Below are 15,580 nucleotides of genomic sequence, written 5' to 3'. Positions count from 1 at the left end.
GACACATTGCCCTTGGTCCCCAACTCCAAATCATCTATGTGAATTGTGAACAATTGTGGGCCCAACACGGATCCCTGAGGGACACCACGAGCTACTGATTGCCAACCAGAGAAACACCCATTAATCCCCACTCTTTGCTTTCTATTAATTAACCAATCCTCTATCCATGCTACTACTTTACCCTTAATGCCATGCATCTTTATCTTATGCAGCAACCTTTTGTGTGGCACCTTGTCAAAGGCTTTCTGGAAATCCAGATATACCACATCCATTGGCTCCCCGTTATCTACTGCACTGGTAATGTCCTCAAAAAATTCTACTAAATTAGTTAGGGACGACCTGCCCTGTATGAACCCATGCTGCATCTGCCCAATGGGACAATTTCTATCCAGATGCCTCGCTATTCCTTCCTTGATAATAGATTCCAGCATCTTCCCTACTACTGAAGTTGAGCTCACTGGCCTATAATTACCCGCTCTCTGCTTACCTCCTTTTTTAAACAGTGGTGTCACGTTTGCGAATTTCCAATCCACCGGGACCACCCCAGAGTCTAGTGAATTTTGGTAAATTATCACTAGTGCATTTGCAATTTCCCTAGCCATCTCTTTTAGCACTCTGGAATGCATTCCATCAGGGCCAGGAGACTTGTCTACCTTTAGCCCCATTGGATTGCCCATCACTACCTCCTTAGTGATAACAATCCTCTCAAGGTCCTCACCTGTCATAGCCTCATTTCTATCAGTCGCTGGCATGTTATTTGTGTCTTCCACTGTGAAGACCGACCCAAAAAGCCTGTTCAGTTCCTCAGCCATTTCCTCATCTCCCATTATTAAAACTCCCTTCTCATCCTCTAAAGGACCAATATTTACCTTAGCCACTCTTTTTTGTTTTATATATTTGTAGAAACCTTTACTGTCTGTTTTTATATTCTGAGCAAGTTTACTCTCATACTCTATCTTACTCTTCTTTATAGCTTTTTTAGTAGCTTTCTGTTGCCCCCTAAAGATTTCCCAGTCCTCTAGTCTCCCACCAATCTTTGCCACGCAACCAGTACCTTCATCTTGCTGAGATGAGGGTCAGCATGCATTGGAATTGCACGAGTTCTACATGGCGCCGGTGCAAGCCCATTAACAGGATATGAATCATTGGTACTGGCAACACTTTCGTCCAAGTAGAATACTTGCGATTCAGTCCCGGCGTCAGCACTTAGCCTCTCAAATGGAGAATCCTCCCCACAGGACGTGATCTAACCAAAAAAAAAAATCAAAGCCCAGTCAGAAGCATGACCCCGCTATCTAACGGCACTCGGACTGTGGTGAGAAACACCCCCTCGAGGCTACATTTCTGACAAGTGAAGTTCTTCAGTGCAGGAAGAGATCGGGACGCCAATCTCTCGAGCCACCCGCACCACACCACTTATCGGCAGCGCACCACCAGGTCTGATCCCTGACACGGGCAAACTGCCAGCTTGGCATCTTGGCATTGCCAGCCTGTCACACACAGTTCCCCAGCCAGCCTGGCAGTGCCACTTGAGCATCCTGGCAGTGCCAGGCTGGCACCTGGGTTGCACTGCCAGTGTGCCAGGCAGGCAATGCTAAGGAGGCACCAGCACCGCCAGGGTGCCAGCCTGGCTAGAGGCTGACCACGTGGGGGCCTCCGATCACCTGGGAGAACCCCCTCCCCCAGCAAGTGCTGGTACGCCTGGTCCCAGTTTGTGGGGACTAGAACTAATCGGTACTTGGCTGGGGCTTCCTCGGCGAGGTCGATAGATGCTGGGTGGCCATTCAATCCGTTGTCAGCACGGCTAAGTGGGTTTTTAAACTCACTTAACCATGTGAGACTGAGCCCCGACCATTGTGGGTGGGACCCAGATCACGACATCTCGCAAGGTTTGGTTAGATTTCGCGAGGCGTATAGTCCGTTGGGAATCCTGGGGGCGGCCTCTCCCAGGATCTGCCGGCCACGTCCCACCTAAATGTAAGTGGGACACGGCTGGTAAATCGTGCCCATCATGTGCAGAGAATATTGAAGAAAGTGCCACATTGATCGTGCATATTGGAAAAATATTGAATAAAGAAACTGGCAAACAGAACAAAGAAGTACAGCAAGTATGAGAGAAGAGACTTAATTCACAGTCTGAGGACGAGTTGTCGTTGCCACTGCTAGCTGTACTAGCCATTGCTGGTGCTACAAATAAATGCCGGGTCTCTCCACTGCTGGATGAACAGTCAGCAAATGTGAAGGTGGACACTAGGGTAGCAGTTTCACCGGAGACTGCCTACAAGACAATCTCTGATGTATCCCTCTGAGACTGTCGAAAATTATGTTGAAAACTTAATTTAATAACCTTTATTGTCTCAAGTAAGCTTACATTAAAACTGCAATGAAGTTACTGTGAGTGGTTCCATTGAGGGACCGTATTGATGTCGCAGTACAATTAAATGGACAGGCGGCAGATTTATCCTTGCACATAGTCAAAGGAAATTATCCGGCACGAATGGGTAGAACTTGGTTGGAAAAGATCCGACTAAATCCTCCTGAAGAAACATGGTGTTGTTTCAGCAATGAGCTGGGAAGTATGAAGGACATCTGAGTGAAGTTGTAGATCAAATAAAGGAGTCATGTGAAATTCCCAAAGGGAAGGTCAGTATCCTGCACAATTCAAAGATGGGTGATTTGTGTTTGATTTCCTGGAGTCAGTAGCTGCTGGGTTGATTTTTAGAAGCTGCCCCAGCATATAGCTGGTGAAGCAACAGGCAGGGCTTAAACTTGCAGTTTGATGGAAAGAGAGTGAGGGTATCCACTCAGGTTCCTGCTTCTTCTGTGTCTCTTTTTCTGTTCTGCTGACCTGGAAAAAAAGTAGTTTCTTAAAACAGAAAAGAAGGTTAGTTGGCCATGATGCCCTCTCACCAACTGACCAAATTCCACAAACATGGTCATAACAAGTTGATTTCACATCCATGGTGTAGACTTGATTAAATTAGGACTGGAAAAGTTCCATTCCCTGCCAACGTCTATTATCCAAAATGATTTGAGTCTAATGGCCTGTCACACACCCAGTTGAATACACAGGTGATTGTCGGGATAGTTTAGGAACTGGGGCCATTCACATCCCTCTGAGGTGATCGCCTCCGATGGGTCCTTTGAGGCAGACGGACTCTATTTTAGCGGTTTTAGAACAGGTATGGTGCAGTTATGTAAATATTCAGTCATCTTAGAAGCTGCTGTTTTAAATCACTGAAATTCTGTTGTTCAGTCTGTTCAAACTAAACCATTGGTTTCAGCCCAATAAATATATGAAGCCATTTTTGATATAAAACATGGCTTTATACCAATCACCATTGTGACTGAAGTGATGCATCTGTATGGTCTGTAAAACATAGATCTTATTTCTGTAGGGGGATGCTCTTGAACAGGCGATTATTAGCCAAAAGCCACAGTTGGAAAAATTAATTGCAACAACAGCTCATGAGCGAATGCCCTGGTTCCATGGGAAAAAATCTCGAGATGATGCCGAGCGTTGCATTCTGAGAGGTCCGCGTCTCAACGGAAAATTTTTGTGAGTAAATATTTGTACATTTTTTAATAAGCCCTTCCCCATCTAAATGTCTCGAGATGTTCAATAAACTTTTACCTTTATTTTGAAATAAACTAATTCAAATCAACATGATTTTTCAAGTGAGAGAAGTCAGTAGATAAGAACTCAATACTTCTGTATTTGATTATTCGAAAAATCCAGCAAAAAATCTCAATTACTGTTCTGAATGTTTTGATGCTGTTAAATTGTGATACAGGTCATTGTTGCAGCTTCCCAACACGTAATTTCAAAATGTTAAAACCCTGATAAATCATCTAACAATTTTTGAGTAATGTGAGGCAGGATCTGTTATTAGATTTTCATCTATAGAAATATTTTTAATTCAATTATGTACATTTAAAGAAAAAAATTACATGCGGTCAACAATGCCTTATATTGTTAATAGTTATATTCAATTGGATTACTTGTGGAGCTAATTTAAAAGTTACAACCAAAGGCCATAAGCCATAAATGGGACTGATTTCTTTGATATTTTGCCTCAAGATAAACAGCCAATCCATTTTCAGGTTTCTCTCAGTTGGCGGAAAGGGGAATGATGGATGGGGGAGGCAACCTGGCCCTGTGCCTGTAGAAGCACAGGCTCAAGAAAGAATACTAAATATTAAAGTGGCTGTTGTGTATTTATAGTGATTTCTTAACCAGCAGCAGTGAAGCTGATCAGGGCACTTTAAGATAATGCATGGGCCTCCTTTTCGCCAGTTCCGCTCCCAAGTCTAGGTAAAATCTATCGGTGTGGCCTTCCCACTTGCACTTTCATGACTTCTCCACCCACCTCAGGGTCTTTTCTTTGTCTAGCTGCACTATGATTGCCTGTGTTGGCTCCCCACATCTGAGCTTCTTCCTCCGTGAATGATGGGCCCGCTCCACTTCAGAAGGGCGTGCAAAGAACCCTCCCCCACCAGCTGCCCGAGCATCTTTGCTGCCCTCGGGCAGCCCAACGATCTTCAAATTGTGATCTCTGGAGCGATTCTCCAAGTCATCGACATTGGCTTTCATTATTTTTGTCCCTCAGGCAGCATGGTGGTGCAGTGGTTAGCATTGCTGCCTCACGGCGCCGGCGCTCGATTCGATCCCGGCTCGAGGACACTGTCCATGTGGAGTTTGCACATTCTCCCCGTGTTTGCGTGGGTTTCGCCCCCACAACTCAAAGATGTGCAGGGTAGGAGTATTGGCCACGCTAAATTGCCCTTTAATTGGAAAAAATGAATTGGGTACTCTAAAATTTAAAAAATATGTACTATTTTTGCCCCTCCACCATCATCGTCACCTCTGCCTGCAAGGAGGCAATCTGGTCCTCAGGACCTGAGACCGTCTCCTCCCCCTTCTGGATCGACAAACACTGTACCTTAAGCCACTTCTCCACCTTTTCCAGAGATGCCTGAATTGGCTCAGTCACTTTTGCCAGTCCGTCCATGACCGCCTGTCTATGCTTTTTAAGCTCTCCCGTCAGAAACTCCACCAACTTCTCAGTGGTCCACTGAGTGGGCAACGATGCCACAGGTCCCTGTGCCATGTTTTCCCATCCTGTGCCACACGTGACTTCTGAGGAAGGAACCGGAGCTGCAGGAGGGGAAAAGTGCTAATGTATTGGCCTTTGTGTGGCTGGCAGTGGAGCAATCTAGGGCAATAACTTGGCTGGGGGATCTATCGGAATTTTCACATCTGGGGACAATTAAATACGCCATTAGGGGGCCAGAAGAGGGGCTCTATTTGAGGTGGAGGCTGTTTATCTCCTTAAGAATTGGTAGTCATCTGTAAGTGGCGGTGGGGACTAGATGGCGGGTGGCGGGGGGGGGGGGGGGGGGGGGGGGGGTTGCATGAAAGGGGGCACATGGGATGGGTTGGTAGGTTGTTTGTTTATTATAAAAATTGTATAAAGTTGAGTGATTGTTGTGTATATTGTAAAATGGAAAATGTCCTGAATAAAAATATATTGAAAGAAAGGACTTTAAAAGGTTTAAAACCAGATAGATAGCCTGGCATGACCTGAGCTAGGAAAAACGATGAAAAACTTAAGACCTGGTGACTTACATTTGGTGATTTGCACAAAAATTGAGAGAGCTGCCCAAAGATAAGACAAACAACAGCCTGACGTAATCATATTTACAGACAATGAGCGAGATCTACTGCTGTGCTTGAAAGGCAGCACAGACGATAGATGCTGGGTGATCCCTCTTCCGGGATCTACACTGCTCGGCACGCCTTGTGAAATCTAACGTGACCCCGCAAGCCATCACGGTGTAAATCCCGCCTATTGTGGGCTGGGTCATTGTTTAGTAAATCTGCACATTCGAGTGAGACAGCTAGTCTCACTCTCATATGCACTCTGTCGATCTACTCAAGGGGTGGGATCTAACCCCTTGCCTTGGAGATCTCGGGCTAACGCCGTTCAGTGCTGGTCATCATGAACTCCCCTCAGGTGCTTGTCCTCCGGGCAGGGTGGCATCCTGGCACTGCTCATGCCACTTTGGCATTTTCACTGCCAGGATGCTAGGCTGACACTGCCAAGGTGCCAGGTTTGCATTTTTACTGCACTACGGATCGGGTGCAGGGATACCCTGTGCAAGTGCCATTATAGACCCCATTATAGGTAAGTTGGGGCTTGGGGGAGGGATTCACCTCGGGGGGGGGGGGGGGGGGGGGGGGGGGGGGGTGCAGTTCGAGGGGGGGGGGGCTTTGAGAGGTCGGGTTGCCATTTACAAATGGCATCCTAATCCCACCCTGCACTGAGGAGTTCCAGTGAACAGAGCCCCTCAGTGCAGGAAACAGGACTAAGTACAGCCTCAGCCGTGCATTCCCCACTGAGGCCCCCAATCTATCCGGAAGGCCATTTGTTAGCGTGGTGTTTCTTGGTGCTCCGAGCGCCGGGAAACACCCAGCTAGTCGTGCGAGTTATGGGACTCTGTTCCCATTCAGGTAGACAAAGAACAATGAACAAAGAACAATACAGCACAGGAACAAGCCCCTCGGCCCGCCAAGCCTGTGCCGCTTATGTTACCTGCCTGAACTAAAACCGTGTGCACTTACAGAGTCCGTATCCTCCTATTCCCACTCTTCATATATTTGTCCAGATACCCCTTAAATGTGTCATACCTGCTCCCACCACCTCCCAGGCAACGCATTCTATATATTTACCACCCTCTGTATAAAAAAACTTGCCTCGCACATCTGTTGTAAACTTTTCCTCCCGCACTTTAAACTTATGTCCCCTTGTACTTGACTCTCCTACCCTAGGAAAGAGCATCTAACTATCCACTCTGTCTATGCCACTCATAACCTGTAGACCTCTATCAGGTCGCCTCTTGACCTCCGTTGTTCCAGTGAGAACAGATTGAGTTTATCTAATCTCTCCTCATAGCTAAGGCCCTCCATACCAGGCAACATCCTAGTAAATCGCTTCTGCACCCTCGCCAAAGCATCCACATCCTTCTGGTAGTGTGGCGACCAGAATTGAACTCAATATTCCAAATGAGGCCTAACTAAGATCCTGTACAGCTGCAACATGACTTGCCAATTTTTATATTCAATGCCCTGACTGATGAAGGCCAGCATGCCATATGCCTTCTTGACTACTTTATCCACATGCATTGCCACATTCAGTGATCATTGGACATGCACACCCAGATTTCTCTGCCTGTCAGTAATCACAAGAGTTCCACCATTTATTGTGTAATTCCTACATGTATTGGACCTTCCAAAATGAATTACCTCACAGTCATCCAGATTAAACTCCATCTGCCATTTGTCCACCAAAGACTCCAACCAGTTTATATCCTGCTGTATCCTCTGGCAATGCTCTTCGTTATCCGCAATCCACCAATTTTTGTGTCATCTGTAAACTTACTGATCAGACCAGCTACATTTTCTTCTAAATCATTCACATACATCATGAAAACAAAGGCCCTAGAACTGATCCCTGGGAAACGCTGCTAGTCACAGCCTTCCATTCAGAAAAGCACTCTTCCATTCAGAAAAACATCCTTCCATTCAGAAAAGCACCCTTCTACTCCTACCCTCTGCCTTCTGTGCCCAAGCCATTCTGTATCCAACTTGCCAGCTTTTTTGATCCCATGTGACTTCACCTTTTGTACCAGTCTACCGTGAGGTACCTTGCCAAAGGTTTTACCGTCCATGTGTACAACAACTACTGCCTTTCCCTCATCTATCATCTTTGTCATTTCCTCGAAAGCCCCGATCAAATTAGTGAGGCACGACCACCCCTTCACAAAACCATGCTGTCTATCATTAATAAGGCCATTTGTTTCCAAATGTTTCCAAATCCTATCTCTAAGATTTTCTGGATTATCTTTGCTGCCCTTCTTAAACAATGGGACAACATTGGCTACTCTTCAGTCCTCTGGAACGTCACCTGTAGCCAATGAGGATACAAAGATTACTGTCATGGCCCCCACAATTTCCTCCCTCAGTATTCTGGGGTAGATCCCATCAAGCCCTGGGGAATTATCTACTTTAATGCTTTTTAAGATGCCCAACACCTCTTTATTAATATCAACATGACTCAGAATATCTCCACACTCTACCCTATACTCCTCATCCACCAAGTCCTTCTCTTTGGTAAATACTGAGGTAAAGTATTCATTCAGTATCTCTCCCATTTCCTCTCGTTCCATACATAGATTCCCTCCAACATGGTTGAATGGACCAACCCTTTCTCTAGCTACCCTTTTGCTCTTTACATATATATAAAACGCTTTAGGATTTTCCTTAATCTTGCTTGCCAATGACATTTCATGATGCCTTTTAGCCTTCCTAACTCCTACTTTAATTTCCTTCCTACTTGCTTTATATTCTTCAAGGGCCTCATCTGTCCTAAGCCTTTTAGACCTTATGAATGCTTCCTTTTTCTTTTTGACAAGGCTCATAATATCCCTCGTAATCCAGGGTTCCCTGTACTTACCACCCTTATCTTTCAGCCTCACAGGTACATGCCGGTCCTGAATTCTAATCAACTGACATTTGAAAGCCTCCCACATGCCGGATGTTGATTTTCCCTCAAACAGCTTCGCCCAGTCAACACTCTCCAGATCCTGCCTAATGCTGTTGTAATTAGCCTTCCCCAGTCTAACACCTTCACCTGAGGACCACTCTTGTCCTTTTCCATACACAGTTTAAAACTTACAGAATTATGATCACCGTTTCCAAAATGATCTCATACTGAAATTTTGATCACCTGGCTGGGCTCCTTCCCCAGTACCAGGTCTAATATGGTCCCTTCCCAAGTTGGGCTATTTACATATTGTTTCAAGAAACTCTCTTGAATGCTCCTTACAAATTCTGCTTCATCCATGCCTCTCGCAGTGAGTGTGTCCCAGTCAATATTGAGAAAGTTAAAATCGCCCACCACAACAATCCTATTGTTTATGCATCTTTCCAAGATCTGTCTGCATATCTGCTCCTCTATATCTTGCTGGCTGTTAGGCTGTCATTGTGACAGCACCCTTCCTGTTCTTGAACCCTACCATATTGCCTCACTGCCTGAACCCTCCAAGGTGTCCTCCCACACACAGCTGTGATAAGAACATAAGAACATAAGAACAAGGAGCAGGAGTAGGCCATCTGGCCCCTCGAGCCTGCTCCGCCATTCAATTAGATCATGGCTGATCTTTTGTGGACTCAGCTCCACTTTCCAGCCCGAACACCATAACCCTTAATCCCTTTATTCTTCAAAAATCTATCTATCTTTACCTTAAAAACATGTAATGAAGGAGCCTCAACTGCTTCACTGGGCAAGGAATTCCATAGATTCACAACCTTTTGGGTGAAGAAGTTCCCCCTAAACTCAGTCCTAAATCTACTTCCCCTTATTTGGAGGCTATGTCCCCTAATTCTGCTGTCACCCGCCAGTGGAAACAACCTGCCCGCATCTATCCTATCTATTCCCTTAATATTCTCCTTTACCAAAAATGCAACTCCCCCACCCCTTTTGCATCCCCCTCTATCCTGCCTGAAGCATCTAAATCCTGGAATGTTTAGTTGCCAATCCTGTCTCTCTTTCAACCAAGTTTCTGTAATAGCAACAACATCATAATTCCACGTACTAATCCAAGCTCTGAGTGCATCTGTCTTATCTGAAATACTCCTCGCATTCACACTAATGCACTTCAGCACACCAGCCCCGCTGCGTTGACCAACCACACCCCACCTGCTTTTCCTCGTACTGGCCTTAGTCTGTAGCTCTCCTGCTGACCTACTGCTCTGGTTCCCACCCCCCTGCCATACCAGGCAGTTCAATCCAAGCCACATTGTGACTTGGACCTATATTACCGATCCATTGCTATTGCTAGTTTAAAATTCCTTCATAACAGCACTATGGGTGCTGCAGCATATGGACTGCAGCTGTTCAAGAAAGCAGCTCACCACCACCTTCTCGAGGGCAATTTGGGGTGGGCAATAAATGCTGGCCAAGCCAGTGACACCCAAATTTCTTGAATAAGTAATAATAATAATAATCATCATCGCTTATTGTCACAAGTAGGCTTCAATGAAGTTTCTGTGAAAAATAGCAAGCTCTGTAAAATCTCATATCCATTAATTTTAATTTAATGGGTGGATTTTGCTGGGGAACTCATTGACTTCTGTATCTGAACTTCCAAAATGTGCCACTGGAGAGGAGACCTTTGCATTAAGAGAAGAAATTCAGAACTTTTACGCACTGGTGCCCATTATAAATGTTTACTGCTGTTTGGCATAAAACGGAAGCAACCATTTCTGGTTAGTCTGCACAAACGATTGTGAGTGTTAGTCCAGTGCTGAAGAGAAGATTACAAATGGCCCATGTAACTTTAAAAAAACTTTGGTTGTGCTCAAATTGTTGTTGAGATATTTATTGGAAGCTTGTGGTTTCATAGCTGAATGAGAAAGTGTGTGCATGAGCTTCCTGCACTGACCTGTGGTTAATTGACAGGCAGATGGTGACAATAACAGCTCAGCAATGGTTCTCAAAGGAGTTCTTGCACAGCCCCACTCATGAGTTCAATTTATGTAAATATCCATGTGCAAAAAAAATTGGCAACGAGAGAAAGCCTTCCTCAGCCCATAGGCAACCAGAGGCTTACTTCTGCTCCCATTCCCCCATTGCCTGGCATCAGACTGCCACCAAATATCAAGGAATCTGATGCTACCTAGACATCTGGTAAATTCGATACAGGTTTGTATGAGATCACCTGGAAGGCTGCATGTATAATTGCATAATATCATCAAACAATATTAATTAATAGCAGTTAACCATTTAAAATCATGAAGGGTTGAAGTAGAATAAATAAAGAGTTGGGTTTTCAATTGCTCTAGTGTCAATAACGAGAGGGACAAACTTTAATGTGATTATCCAAAGAATCAGAGGTGACATGAAGACATTTTATTTATCCACAATGCCCGATTAGGATTTGGAATGCATTGCCTGACAGAGTAATGAATACAGCTTCAATACAGGCCTCAAAAAGAAGCTGGATAAGAACTGTACTTAAAGGGGTAGAAATATGGGGAAAAAGCAGAGAAGTATTTAACTGGATTGTTCGTCAAAAGAGCTAGTGCAAACTTGAGGGGCTAAACGGCCTTTCTCAGTGATATTATTCTATCTTTTTGCAATTCAATTAACAAATGAACAAATACTCCATACCACTGTCAAAAATGTAATGGAGATATTGTTATGATCTCCGCAGAGACCGATAATTTATAAAAGATAAATTCAAACTTCCAGCATATTACTAAAGGATCACAAGAAAAAGTTTTCAAATTTTAAGACTTTATTGTAACAAATGAACTACAAGCAATGATGACTAAACACTACAATTTATAATCTAAGCTACTTCATATAACATTCAAAATGACTGAAAGTCGCCCTCCGTTTTTCAAAATTCTGTCCCTTAAGTTCCTTGATTCTCCTGAGACAGCTTTTTTCTCATGTGTTCAGGGCCTAGAGTGGGTTCTTTGTGATTTGTCTATTCTGCCAAAGTAAGCTGCTCGAGAATGTAATTTCTTAAAAGCATTACTCTTTACTTACATCTATACATACATATTAGGACCTCTACACAAGGTTGGAACGTCTACTCCCTCTGCCACTCAATCATATGATGTTATATCATCAGTCCATCAGCATCATGTACATCTGATAACTACAGATGCTGCCAGACTTGCTGAGATTTTCCAGCATTTTCTCTTTCGTTTCTGATAACACTTTGTTCTACAAGCTCCTTTTTCCTTTTCCATTGGATAACTTCTACTCCCTGAACTGACTTTCACAGTGAGAGACAAATTGGAGATCCCTCTCTCTACAAAAGCAAGGCAAATCTTCCAGCTTTGTTTAGTCACTAACTTGTTTCTTGAATAGAAGCGCCAACACCGACCTGCATCCTGCAGGGTGAAAAACAGAGAATTGCTACCCCGCTCTCTGGATGCGCTCTCTCTCTCTCTCTCTCTCTTAGCTTCTTGCAGACTAACCTTGTCAATGCGGTCCAGTGATATTCTAAGGAAAACCTAAAACCCAATTCTACAGTGGTTTCCTGTGGACTCTTTTCCCCCCTCAAAGTTCACCTCCCTAGCAACATGAATCACATGAGCCTTGTATCCAGGTATAAATGCTAATTAGCTAACCTCTAGACCTGCCAACTTATCTTGGAATTAAATAGACATTTTAAAGTATACCTGCTTACAAAACCTGACATTCCGAACACATACCTGGGAATTTGACACTAACAATCTATTAGCCATCAGTACAGCTGTCCTGATCGTTTTTTACAGATGTGAATATCTTGCTTCTTCTTCCCAGGAAAACAACTGTGTCCTCATTTAACTTTTAACAACCAAGCCGCCCAAGCTTGTTGTCAGGCAGACTTCAGAACAGATTACATGATCTCTTTATTTCTCTATTTTACCCTAAATTAAAGACACAATCACAAAATATAACAATCTTATAAAATTCATATTTGTAACAATATTTTTAAAAAATGAAATAAAACAGAGGGGAGAAACAAGCAACCTTGAATTTTATTTTCCCAACAAAAGGGTTTTGCAAAACCACAATACTTTAAGTGGGCAGATTGTGGGAGTGTTGTACTATGGGTCAGTGGCATCACTTCTATTCATTGTGTTTGTAATGACAAAGGTCATATTGAACCTGCAGTCCATCTAATGGTTGCCAGCATAAACCCACTGCGTTTTGAGCTTTGAGACTGTCTCAGCGTAAAGTAAACTTGCCATTAGGGTAAGTTTCAGGCCAGCTCAAATTTAGCTGCAGCTATCTAGAATCTGTCATCTTCAATGTGTCGCATCCATTCCCCATTTCCACTGGACTTATCAGCAAACAATCTATAATATGTGCAAAAGATTAAAGATATCCTTGACCGGCCTCAGCAACTCAATTTCAATATTCTCACATACTACTATACAGTATGGTGCACAGTATAACAACAGAGCTGATTTTTCAGTTAACACTGCCAAACTTCACTTAAAAATTCTTCAACTGAGTCTGTATTTTTTGTACTACATTTTCCCAATTGTAGCGATACAAAGATTGTGCTGTTGAATTTCCTCTGCATTTGCACCAGATGCAGAGTAATTTGGCATGAAACCAATAATATGGTTTAAATGTTTGTACAATTTTGGGTGTGAATTACCCACATATACACTCAAGTCTCCTTGAACTTTAATGGCAATCTATCAAACTCTGTGTCCGAACAAATTCTGCTGATATGAAGGTGAATGTTGAACCTGTGAAACAGTAATCAGGAATTTAAAATCAGGTGGGGCTAAGGGAAAACCTCAGCTTCTCCACTGGTGCCCAAAACACACTTAATGCCACATTGAGGCAGGTTTGTGATTGGGCAAGCATCTGCCCACATTGAAACACCTTATTGTCAGACCCTACTGCAAAACCCAGGTACAAATGAGGGAAGTGTTCACCACCAAGTTGTCCCAGGTCTTGAGCGACCTAACCAGTGGTCCTTAAAGGGGCGTTGGAGTTAACTCAAAACAGTATCAAAATATCTTCCAAATTATCTTTGGGGGGGGGCAGCATGGCAGCATAGTGGTTAGCACGGTTGCTTCACAGCTCCAGGGTCCCAGGTTCAATTCCCGGCTTGGGCCACTGTGTGGAATCTGCACGTTCTCCCCGTGTCTGCGTGGGTTTCCTCTGGGTGCTCTGGTTTCCTCCCACAGTCCAAAGATGTGCGGATTGGCCATACTAAATTGCCCTTAGTGTCCAAAAAGGTCAAGTGGGTGTTATGGGGATAGGGTAGAGACATGGGCTTAAGTAGGGTGCTCTTTGTAAGGGCTGGTGCAGACTCGATGGGCCAAATGGCCTCCTTCTGCAATGTAAATTCTATGAATTATCTATTTTCGTTGGGGTGCCAGAAAAAAACAGGAGTACTCCTCTTGGTTGCACAAAAATATTGTGCACGCTTGTGGTCTGTGCTCAACCCTTTGACTTCTCCTGCCCTGATTGAACCTACCTTTCGATTGCTTCACATTGGAGCAGATTGGAATTCATCAGGCTCCAATTGGCAAGCTACATTGGGATGCCAGCTTGGGGAGCATAGACATTAATCAATCTGTCAACCTGCTACCCATTTTGGAAGGAGTAAAATTTCACTCCAATATCACACATAATTGCAAAGCTGCATGTCATTCCTCCCAACTTTCACATGTCTTCTTCATAGAAAAGAGCAGCTGATATTTTGCGATTGCAAAAGATAAACACTGTCCCTAGGATAGTGACCAAAGTAGTACCAGCTACCTGTCAAGGGGCTGCAATTGTAATCCTACCCGTAACTGCAATGTTGCGACATTTGATTGTCACTGATAACTTTGGTTCTTTTTGCACAAGTATAAAGGAATTGTAGGCAAGCAAATGCAATGGAATGATGTGTGAGATGGGTTATTGCTGTTGCATTTGTTAGACAGGCAGACTGTTAGGGATTTGGCTCACTTTCATCATCAGTGTCATATTTTACATAAAGAATACCAATGTATGTTTACAGTTTTCTCTCGAACTTTTAATACAGACTCAGTGATGTGGCGATTTGATATAAAACTGGCCACAGAACACCAAATTTACAAATGTTGTAGCTTGGGTCACGTTTGACTCGTGTCCATTAGTAGTAAGTTCATTGAATTGTGTGCAATTAATGATAATTGAAAGCCCTATCTTACCTCATAATCATGTCCTTTTACTTTCTTGATTAGTATGAAATATGCTCTAATACTGGGCACATTGTCACACAAGAGATAAATCTGCACATCTGCCACAAGAATTTTCTTGCAGTGCTAATCTCAGTGAAGCTATTTCACTTTCAGATCTCAACATATAGTCATATCTGGTTTGTATAGTCACATCTCTTGCTTTCGCCTTTTGCACCTGAGTTCTGGTTCTGTGGTCAGCAGGAACTCAGGGGTGAAGAACAGATGTCAGTGCCATCAAAAGACAACATATATACTTCAAAAATTGACCCAAGCAGAAAAATGTCAAACCTGCTTAAAATCAATGGTGGCAAGATGAGAATGTTTGGATTCTTTCCTAAATATTAGAATTTAATTGATCCTGGCTCATTAAAACTATTGTGCCAATCTTTATTTTCATAGAGAAAGGGAATACAATGATTCCATGCTTACCTGGGCATCACGGTAGCATAGTGGTTAGCACTGTCGCGTCACAACGCCAGGGTCCCAGGTTCGATTCCCGACTTGGGTCACTGTCTCCCTGTGTCTGCATGGGTTTCCTTCGGGTGCTCTGGTTTCCTCCCACAAGTCCTGAAAGACGTGCTGTTAGGTAATTTGGACATTCTGAATTCTCCCTCTGTGTACCCGAACAAGCACCAGAATGTGGCGACTAGGGGCTTTTCACAGTAACTTCATTGCAGTGTTAATGTAAGCCTACTTGTGACAATAAAGATTATTATATATGTATTGTCATTTAGGAGTAATATGCCACATAATGTGAAAACACAAACTCTTTGGTACTCTTTCTGC

The 15,580-nt window shown here is 43.6% G+C and overlaps 1 protein-coding gene across 4 annotated transcripts in view; it reads left to right on the top strand.

Moving 5' to 3' along the window:
* syk (spleen tyrosine kinase) overlaps window positions 1–15,580 on the top strand; it is a 205,442-nt gene that overhangs the window by 100,734 nt on the left and 89,128 nt on the right. For 3 of the 4 annotated variants that reach the window (XM_038804732.1, XM_038804731.1, XM_038804730.1), the window contains exon 3: window positions 3,399–3,559. In XM_038804732.1, the coding sequence (XP_038660660.1) occupies window positions 3,399–3,559 (161 nt within the window). The remainder of the gene's footprint in view (window positions 1–3,398; window positions 3,560–15,580) is intronic. The other variant, XM_038804733.1, reaches the window with a different exon arrangement.

The sequence above is a fragment of the Scyliorhinus canicula genome, chromosome 8 (assembly GCF_902713615.1).
Source record: "Scyliorhinus canicula chromosome 8, sScyCan1.1, whole genome shotgun sequence".
NCBI lineage: Eukaryota > Metazoa > Chordata > Chondrichthyes > Carcharhiniformes > Scyliorhinidae > Scyliorhinus > Scyliorhinus canicula.
Note: the sequence above shows the minus strand (reverse complement) of the source record. Positions and strands in the feature narration are given on the sequence as shown.